We start from the raw sequence: 9,046 nt of genomic DNA, 5'->3' as shown, positions 1-9,046 counted from the left end.
CACCACTCGGGCTGTTCTCTCCCTGGACAGGCTGGTCGCAGCCCGTGGGCCTCGAGGGAAAGCAGACCCCAGCAGCCCCACAGGCAGTGGGGGGATGTGCTGATGGGGAGGGGCGCCGGTAAAGGCAGCAGCCCTTTTCCCGTCTACTGGGATCACTCCTCTTTCCCTGTGGGCTGGGTTAGCCCTCCTGGGTGGGTGGGAGCTTACAGCTGGGCCAGTGAGCATCTGCTGCCCGCTCAGGGTGCTCCTGCTGGGTCTGGCGTGGTGCTGTGTGCATCCTCTGTAGTCCCGGAAAGAGGGGGTTGTGCAGGCAGCCGGCTGCATGCACAGTTGGTGCTCCGGGAGTTGTCAGGGCACAGGAACCCACGACAGACACCCATCGAGGCACGGTTAGGGGTATGAGAGGAGGAAAACCTACAGAACACACCCACCACTTTCCACCCCAGCGGAGCCTGGCCTGAGAGGTTGGCTGTGCAGGGGGAGCCCTGTGCAGGACTTAGAGCCTGACCTCGCCTCAGCCCCGGCTCCAGCCTTTGAGCAGGTCTTGAGTGGGTGTCATGGCTCTCGGTCCCCATGGATCCTGGGCCCTTTCTCACCATTACTGTTTCGTCCCCGGTCTGGGGCTTTGTGATGTGTCTGGTCCCCATAATCCTGAAGCCTCCCTGCTCTTGGTTGCTGATTAAGAAGGTTCACCTGTGACTGGAGGGCTCCCACACCCACAGGTTTTTTGGCAGGCAAGGCTTGCAGCTGCCTGGATGTATTTTTTGTGAAATTCCACTGAAGTAAACTTCGTTCTCTCCAGCTCTCCCACTCATTGGTTTCTTTTGCTGCAGCTGGGATTGTCTTCCTCGCTCATTTTCTGGTGGCCGCTTTGGCAGCTCTTTGAACAGGAGGAGCGAGCTTTGGATACAGGAAACTGCCATCAGCACTTCCTTCTCGTCTAAGCGATGGGACGAGACGGTTCTTTTCCAGCCTCTTCTGTATGCTCTCCTGCAACCCAGGGCTGACCTCAGAGGTGGCCCTGTCTGGGCTGCTGGGCCCGCGCCTCACCCCCTTGTCCCTCCAGGGACAAGACACTTCCCTGGAGTGTCTTGTCCCGACCAAGACGGACTGAGCCAGGGGCTTGCTCAACCTCAGGGTCACTCCCAACACCTTGGGCGCCGCAAGTTGGCAACTGGGATCCTTTCTCTCGGGCTGGCCCATTGATTTTCAACTTATTTTACCAATATCGTTTGTACTTGGAGTAGGAGAGCGGCTTAGTGGGACTTGATCCTCAAAGCCCTTACGACCTCCCTGCCTTCTTCGCTTTGGGGGGAGGGGGTGGGAGTGGGGAGCACACGGCCACCACCTGTTAAGTCCTTCCCCTCCAGCCCTCTTCTCTGCCCTCCCACCTTTCTCCCTCCCGCTGCCCGGCTGCGGACCACGCCCTCCGCAGGCCCCTCCCACGCCGCGCGGCCGGGCCAGTCCCCTGACCCCGTTGTAACCTGAGCTCTAGCGTGGGGCGGGGAGAGGGAGAGTGTTAGCGCTCAAGACCCAGGGCTTAATGCGGGCTGAGGAGCAGGTCCACCCCAATACCGAGGAGCCGGTGTGGTCCCGGATAGCCCGTGGGAGAGCGGGTGAGGAGAGGACAGGGGCGGTGGAAGCAGTGTCGCGGGCGTTCTGCGCGGCCCTTCTGCGCGGCCCCATGCCAGGAACCTTCGGGCAGGCCTGGCCGGGCGGCGAGGGCAGCGACCTCGGGGCTCCGGCAGGTGGCGCTGGCGAGGCGGCCCCAGGCCCCGCCCCGCCGCCCCGCCGCCCCGCCGCCCCGGGTCCCGCCGCGCCACCGCGCTAGGAAATGACCTAAGCGGCGGCGAGGCGCGCACAGCATGCCCCTCGAGCGGCCTTCGGGCACGCGGGCGTGGCGCCGGCGCGGCAGGTGGGTCCCGGCGCTCCCGCCAACTCTCCAGCCCACGGGAAGGGCGTTCGGGAAGCTGCCCAGGTCTGGAGACCCCTAAGGTCCTCTCCTTTGGCCATGGGGGAGGCACCGAGTGCGGAGAGGGGACTCCAAAGGGGACCACCTCTGGGGGACACGTCACCTCGCTCCCCTCCTTAAGGAAGGATCCAGAATGGAGCTCAGGACTCTCAGGGAGTCCTGAGCGGGCAGGGCCGAGTTTCTGCCACTCGAGAGGCCAGTTTAACTAGTCTGTCCCGGGGAGAAGCTGGCCAGGACGAGGGGAGTCAGGGCAGCAGAGACGCTTCTGCACCCAGCCCTCTGGCCGGCCCCACCCCGAGGGCAGGAGGAGTGGGCTTTCTGGGCCGAGGACTCTGACTAAAGGGAGGGAGAGGGTTGCGGAGAGGGGCTTGGACCCCTGCTGGGACAGAGCTGTCCGAAGCGTGGAGTCCCTAGCCCTCTCACTAGCCAGGAGCCATGCTGGACCAGCAGCTTCCAGGTCGGCATATATATAGGCAGAGGAAGTGTTTAATATCCACATATCCACCCTCACCCCACCCCTTGGTGTCGGCTGAGAAAAACCCTGCCTGCTGCTGGGACTGGAGGGTAGACGCATTCACCCTTCATCTCTTTACTCTTGTGTAATCCCAGAAGCTACAGGGGTTCTTTAATTGAGCAGCAGGTGCCTGGCTGGTGCCCAGTCTCCACCAGAAGCCAAGCTTGGCGGGCACCCAGCCAACCACTGAATGCCATGGACTGCCCAGGAGCACCTGTCTCAAGCACTGGCCAGTCCTGCCGCGGGCCGGGAGAGCTGGGAGCCCTGGCCCCGTGCGCCACACCTGAGTCCTCTCCTGCTGTCTCTCCTCTCCAGGTGCTGTCATTAGTCCCAACCTCGGAAAGAGCTGCTGCAGCTGGATGGTCATGGGGGAGCCCAGGAGAGAGGAGTATAAAATCCAGTCTTTTGACGCAGTGACACAGCAGCTGCTGAAGACAGCCCTCAAAGGTGAGCATGCGGAGCCCCCTGAGCCTGGGCCCAGAGCCACAGAGGAGGGGCCGAGGGGCCAGGCCTGGAGTACTGAGCCTTCGCCCGGCTTTGCCCAGCCCTCTCCCTTCACTTTCTCAGAATAGGAGTCAGCAACGTAATTCTGGAACTGGAAGACAAGCTACATTTAGGCCAGTATTTGGCAGTATGAATCAGAGTCACCCCCTCAGATTGTAAAGCCTTTTTTTAAAGTTTAGGTGCCCATGAGAGGAGAGTGAGGCACAGAGAACACAGTTCCTGCCCCTTAAGTCCTTACGCTGGACCTGGTTTGTGCGTTGCTGCAGCCAGCTCTCTTGAATGTGCAGAGCTGCCTGACGTGGGACAGAGGATGGAGTGTTCTGCTTGGCAGGGGAGCTACAGTAATTGTCCTGGACCAGTGCCTTCTTGCAGCACTTTCAGGACAGAAGTTTGACTCAGCTAACGATTAGCAGTGCCCATCACGTGCCAAGCTGAGCCTGTGGGGAGGCCCTGCCTGGCCGGCTCTTGTCAGGGGTTCACATGTGTGTATTATAAGAACACTTTCTTCCGTGAAATGGCTGTCAAAGGCATTGGCATTCAGTGTTCCATCCTCAGCCTAGGGCTAGGAAAAGATGTGTCCTAAAAAAACGAGCGTTCTTTGATTCTCTAACAGCCACATAACCCTCCCTGTCTCTTCTGATTGGGCCATCAGGAGGCTCACGGCCGCAGCTGCTCCTTGTGTAGTTTCCTGTTTCCTGGTCTCTTTAAATGGAAGCGTATAATGGGACTGCTCTTCTGTGAATATCTTGAATCCTTTAGAAGCAGGTGGAGGCAAACGTGATAATTAAGCAGCTCTAGACTCCCCACCTGTCTTTACCCTAGATCCAGGTGCCGTGGACTTGGAGAAAGTGGCCAATGTGATTGTGGACCATTCTCTGCAGGACTGTGTATTCAGCAAGGAAGCAGGACGCATGTGCTACGCCATCATTCAGGTTGGGTGGGGCTGGTAGAGAAGGGGACGCTTTGAGGAAGGTGCTTCAGGAGTGGGCAGAGGCCTGGCCAGCAGGGCAGAGATGCAAAGGGCTGGCCTCAGAGGCGAGAGAGGAGGACAGCAGGATCCTCGGCCTTGGAAGCTTGGGTGGAGTTGCGACGGCCCGGTGACCGCCCTTCACCACCCTTTCCCTGGCTCACAGGCAGAGAGCAAGCAAGCAGGCCAGAGTGTCTTCCGCCGCGGACTCCTCAACCGGCTGCAGCAGGAGTACCAGGCTCGGGAGCAGCTTCGAGCCCGCTCCCTGCAGGGCTGGGTCTGCTACGTCACCTTTATCTGCAACATCTTTGACTACCTGAGGGTGAGGCCCTGCCAGCCACATCCTGTGCGGTACAGACGGCCTGTCTCCTGTGCCACTAAGCCGGGCTCTGGCCCCCGCTCTCCCCCCGTAGGTGAACAACATGCCCATGATGGCCCTGGTGAACCCCGTCTACGACTGCCTCTTCCGGCTGGCCCAGCCCGACAGTCTGAGCAAGGAGGAGGAGGTGGGTGGCCCTAGCACAGAAGGCTGTGGAGGTGGGCTGCCTCTGGCTTAACTCAGAGTGCCTGCCCACTGTTCGTGGAGACTTTCGAGGGCATCACTTGCTGGGGAGGAGCCTGGTGGGGGCATTTAAGGCCTGTCACAGTTACAGGGCAAGCTGCTAGGCCTGGAGTCTATCCAGGACAGAGCGCAGCCCAAACCTCCCGGCTCAGAGGTTTTGAGTAGGAAAGCCAACCTATGGTAGGACTGGGGAGAGCGTCAGCCAGCTGTGGATACAGATGACCCCAAAACCACACCAGGGTTGGGGGGAGGAAAGTGGGGTTCAGAAGCAGTTTGGAAACAGGGCCTGAGTCCAGCCTGGCCCAGGTGAGAGACCTTAAGCAAGTCTCTGAACTTGCTTCTTTTCACGTAAGACGTGGACAGCGCCCACTGGGTGGGGTGAGGATGAAGCGGGCACACACGTGTACAGGGCCAAGCCCGGGGCCTGGCACTCCGCGAGCGCTCAGTAAATAGCTGCTCTGTGTGATGGAGAGCCCTGCCCGGGGTCACCGCCTGCTGCCCCCTGCAGGTGGACTGCCTGGTGCTGCAGCTGCACCGGGTCGGAGAGCAGCTGGAGAAGATGAATGGGCAGCGCATGGATGAGCTCTTTGTCCTGATCCGGGATGGCTTCCTGCTCCCAACCGGCCTCAGCTCCCTGGCCCAGCTGCTGCTGCTGGAGATCATCGAGTTCCGGGCAGCTGGCTGGAAGACGACCCCGGCCGCGCACAAGTATTACTATAGCGAGGTCTCTGACTAGGCCTCCAAATCAGGCCTCCTACTCAGCAGCACCGGCCTTTCTTCTACCCACCTCCCAACCTGGCAGTGGAGTCTTTGCCTCTCCCAGACTTTTTCCCTTCCAGACTTTCAAAAGCACCCGAGATGTTTCCCACTTAGGCGGTGGTCCTGCCCTGAGCACCTTCGCTCCGATTCCAGGATTGGGGAAGACACCAAGCACACCTGCCCCACGGTCCCATCAGCGTTTCTCTCCCCTCACCTTCCACCTAGGCCAGGCAAAGAAGGGCAACTCCTGACAAGCACTGCACTATGTAACCTTTGGTACAATAGCTATCTTGGTGCCTCAGTTTCCCCATCTGTAAAATGAGTACCCAGAGCCATTGGTGGTGGGGTGCTTTGGGATATCAAAGGGGAGAAGTAGAGTCACACCAGAAACTGCTTTTTATACATTTTGTACAAGGACCACTTTGGAACCGAGCACGTTTCCTCCGGTTGGTTTTAATGAATGGCAATACCACATCACATGCTACACCAGCTCAGGATGAGAATTTTCTAATAAACATTTTCTGATACTAAAACCGCTTCCTTTCGTATCACCCAAAGGTCCACCCCAAGCTGAAGGAAGAGAAGGGCTGGATGAGCCCTAAGTTTCTTGGGGAAAATCTAAGTTGATATGACCCCTCTTTGCAAGGAGATGGGGCAGGGAGAGTGAGTTCTAGCCCCCAGAAAAAGGACTAACAAGCAATCAACATGCTGCTCCATCCTTCTTATGAGGCCCGCCTGCCTCTGAAAGGCAAGTATACGCTTAACCCACAGGTATTTTGCAACACGGCGGTGGCTCATGCCGCTTCTCCTCCCGGCTCCTCCGCCCGCCCGTCACCACCAGCGGTAGTGGGCCAGCGCGCGGTTGGCCTCGGCCATCTTGTGCGTGTCGTGCTTTCTCTTGATCACAGGGCCCCGGTTGTGAAAAGCCTCCAGCAGCTCCTGGGACAGCTTCTCCGGCATCAGCATCCGCCGGTGCTTCTTCTCCCGACACTCAGTAATCATCCACTTCATGGCCAGGAAGCGGCGACGCCGGTCGGCTAGCGGCACAGGGACCTGGGCAAGATTGGACACGGGCAAGTTAGTCTGAGAACTTGCCAGGACTGCAGCCTCCCTCCTCCTAGAGCTCTTAAGAAGCAGCCACAGGTCTGCTCTGGGCCAGCCCTGGCAAGGCTGCTGAGGAGGGGGCCTGTCTTTTCCCCTCTGAGCCCCTCTCCCCCCTGGCTGACCTCGGTGTAGCACACATCAGGCATTCATCGAGCAAACATTCCTTGAGTACTGGCCTCTTTCACCTCTAAAGGGAGCTCAGCCAAGTTGATAACAGGCACCACTGGGAAAAGCCCTGTCAGCTGGGCATGACTTAGCCAACACAGATCACACGTGCCTAGAAAGAAGACCCTCTTGTCCAAGAATCATTTGCCAGGCCCCCACTATGTGCCAGGTACCATGCCGACCCTAGGGACACAGACGTTAATGAAAAAGTCTCTACCTTTATGAAGTTTACAAAGAAAAAGGAAAGACACGAACACCGGATTATGACGATGCAATATTAAATGGCATGAGAGAGACACCCAGTTCAGTTCAACAAACGGTGATGGAGCCATCACTCAAGCACTACACCAGACACTGGTGTATAAACACGAGATACAAACGTAGTCCCTCACCATGAGAAGCTTATAGTTTAGAACACAGAATGCTGAACAGAATGGGGGGTAGGGTGGGTCTTCAAAAGAGGTCACTTGGATACGTTTTTTTTGCTCTCTTCCATCTTCTGCCTGTAATCTTTACACTGTGGGACTCATGAGCTGACCCTGACTCTCCCCAGTCCTTAGAAAGCTATCAACCTCGGCCCAACTCTGCCCACCCCCACCATCTTGTTTCACACGTGAGCAGCCCTGCTTTCCCACCCTGACCACTCACCTGATAGAAATGGCCACCCTTGAGGATGGACACCAGCCCAATCACAGGCTCGCAGTTTTTCAGTGCTTGGTGGAAGATGGTGTAAGGGTTGCGTTCAATGGTTGCCTGTTCCTCAGGAGAAGCAGCGTGGTACTTCTCAAACTGTTTCCTTTTCACAGCTTCCAGAGTCTGCAAAGGGATACAGGGGAAGAGGCTGCCCCAGGCTCCCTAAACGTTTAACCCAGCTGAGCTAGGACCTTGCCCCTTACTCCCATCATCCTCGTCTTCTGTAGCTGTGCAGCTACTCCCTCAGCACTTCTGAAACAAAGATCCTGGACTAGGACAGAAAAAGCAGGCTAAGATTTGTCACATGGGGGTAGGGAATGGCACTGGTTGACTCCTGCAGGACTTCCTTAAAGCCCCCATTCCATACATAAATACATGGAAGTTAATTTTAATGAAAGTATAGAATGAATTCTTTTTTATGTTGTTAAAATTAAAGAGCCAAGTACAAAGCTATGGGGAAAACAAAGATGAGAAAGAGAGGTACTGGTTACCTGTGTCATGAGGGATCTGGCCAGTATTTTGTTTCCTCCTTTCATCATCATGTTGGTGAATTTACTTCAAGGAGAACAGCGACATGTTTAGCTCGCCGGGGCTGTGTCAGGGAACCCCTACTGTGGGCCCTCCCTGGTACAGTCCCACTCCGCAGAACAAAAATTTGTTTCCTTCTAACCTGATCACTGGGTCTTCAAACACAGAGCTTGTTCTCGTCGCTGGGGCAGCTTTGATAACCTGAGTCTTCCTGAGCTCCCTCTCATACTTTTCCTCCTCAGTCAGCGCGGCCAAGGGCTTGCGGTAATATCCCTTGTCAATCTGGGGATCCTGGTATTCAGGACCATAGCGGCTCCACCTCACCTGGGTTAGCCTGGGAGGCGGGGGAGGGGGTGGGGGGGAGGAAGGGAAGGGCAAAAGCTGACTCCACAAGTGAAAAGGCTTGACTTAACGACAGGCATGTGTGCCAATCCGCCGACGAGTGAGAGCAGCGTGGAGACCGCCAGCCAAAGCTGAACCGCAAAACTTCTGGCTCTTGTCCCAAGAGGTAGGAGGACCTCCCCCAAACAGGCCAAGAAAGTCGGCTCTTGAAGTGCCAACGGTAAGGACAGGCTCCTGAACCTGAGGATAGGCAACCCGCCTATGCATCTCTCCCCTCAACTCCCAGCAAAGAAAATCCCACCTCTGAGTTCTTTACCAAGATCGCACTTGCCGTTCCAAGAGAGAAGCCCTCGGGCTGGGAGCAGTCACTAAGCCTTCAGGTTGACTCAAAGTCACGCGGCTGGTTCAAGAGGCTTAGACTCAGATATCCCGGCCCCCAGGCTCTCTCCTGGAACCCGCGAGGCCTGCCTGTGGCTCCCCCTTCCTTCCCCGCAGGTCCCTCCGTGAAGACACAAGCGGCCTCCCAGCTGCCCGCCGCCCTCTCACCCTGGAAGCCTCAGGACAACACTCCGCACGCCCAGCAGCAAGCCCGACCACCCTCGCACAGCCGTCACCGCGGAGGCAGCCATCTTGGCTGGCCACGAGGACCCTAGAGAGGCTGCCCTCGGCGTGCCTGGGCGAGTGACGGAAGACGGGGAAAAGGCTCTAAAGGGTCCTAACTCTGTGCATCACCCTATTAATCTGAGCCTTAAGAGTCTCTCACTCCGAGGTCTAAAGCGAAGAGTCAAAAGGAAACATTCGCTCTCCCATTATCCGTCGCAGCCCGGCGCCACCCTCGGTGGCGGCGCTCGGTAATCTCAGGCCCCTGTGCAGGCCCCGCCCCGGCTTTTCTCTTTCAGATTCTCGCGAGGTTTGAGGCCGCTGGGCCGGCCCTGG

The 9,046-nt window shown here is 57.6% G+C and overlaps 2 protein-coding genes across 4 annotated transcripts; one reads left to right on the top strand and one right to left on the bottom strand.

Moving 5' to 3' along the window:
- Positions 1-1,849: 1,849 nt before the first annotated feature.
- On the top strand, positions 1,850-5,811 carry MIF4GD (MIF4G domain containing). Of its 3 annotated transcripts, none has more exons than XM_065896620.1 (6): positions 1,850-1,915; positions 2,802-2,933; positions 3,813-3,922; positions 4,124-4,279; positions 4,371-4,463; positions 5,028-5,811. In XM_065896620.1, the coding sequence occupies exons 2-6, from the start codon at positions 2,846-2,848 to the stop codon at positions 5,253-5,255; spliced, it is 675 nt and encodes a 224-aa protein (XP_065752692.1). In that variant the 5' UTR covers positions 1,850-1,915; positions 2,802-2,845; the 3' UTR covers positions 5,256-5,811. The 3 variants fall into 3 exon arrangements, with proteins under 3 accessions (XP_065752692.1, XP_065752691.1, XP_065752693.1); XM_065896619.1 differs by lacking the exon at positions 1,850-1,915 and adding an exon at positions 3,300-3,361 and having other exon boundaries at positions 2,852-2,955; positions 3,789-3,922; positions 5,028-5,255; XM_065896621.1 differs by lacking the exons at positions 1,850-1,915; positions 4,124-4,279 and having other exon boundaries at positions 2,852-2,933; positions 5,028-5,255.
- Positions 5,716-8,960, bottom strand: MRPS7 (mitochondrial ribosomal protein S7). Its single transcript, XM_065896622.1, has 5 exons — positions 8,657-8,960; positions 7,911-8,102; positions 7,732-7,795; positions 7,196-7,363; positions 5,716-6,331 (listed from the first exon to the last, which is right to left on the bottom strand). The coding sequence occupies exons 1-5, from the start codon at positions 8,737-8,739 to the stop codon at positions 6,110-6,112; spliced, it is 729 nt and encodes a 242-aa protein (XP_065752694.1). The 5' UTR covers positions 8,740-8,960; the 3' UTR covers positions 5,716-6,109.
- Between the last annotated feature and the right edge of the window lie 86 nt (positions 8,961-9,046).

The sequence above is a fragment of the Phocoena phocoena genome, chromosome 19 (genome assembly GCF_963924675.1).
Source record: "Phocoena phocoena chromosome 19, mPhoPho1.1, whole genome shotgun sequence".
NCBI classification, from domain to species: domain Eukaryota; kingdom Metazoa; phylum Chordata; class Mammalia; order Artiodactyla; family Phocoenidae; genus Phocoena; species Phocoena phocoena.
Note: the sequence above shows the minus strand (reverse complement) of the source record. Positions and strands in the feature narration are given on the sequence as shown.

Excerpts from the sequence above, each read along its gene's own strand:
- MIF4GD (XM_065896619.1), top strand. The coding sequence starts at position 2,852 with ATGGGGGAGCCCAGGAGAGAGGAGTATAAAATCCAGTCTTTTGACGCA. Across the intron at positions 2,956-3,299 it reads GAGCATGCGGAGCCCCCTGA|GATGGAGTGTTCTGCTTGGC; the intron begins GCCTGGGCCCAG and ends CGTGGGACAGAG. Across the intron at positions 4,464-5,027 it reads GTCTGAGCAAGGAGGAGGAG|GTGGACTGCCTGGTGCTGCA; the intron begins GTGGGTGGCCCT and ends TGCCCCCTGCAG.
- MRPS7 (XM_065896622.1), bottom strand. The coding sequence starts at position 8,739 with ATGGCTGCCTCCGCGGTGACGGCTGTGCGAGGGTGGTCGGGCTTGCTG. Across the intron at positions 7,796-7,910 it reads TTTGAAGACCCAGTGATCAG|TAAATTCACCAACATGATGA; the intron begins GTTAGAAGGAAA and ends TTCTCCTTGAAG. Across the intron at positions 6,332-7,195 it reads AGGGTGGCCATTTCTATCAG|GTCCCTGTGCCGCTAGCCGA; the intron begins GTGAGTGGTCAG and ends AATCTTGCCCAG.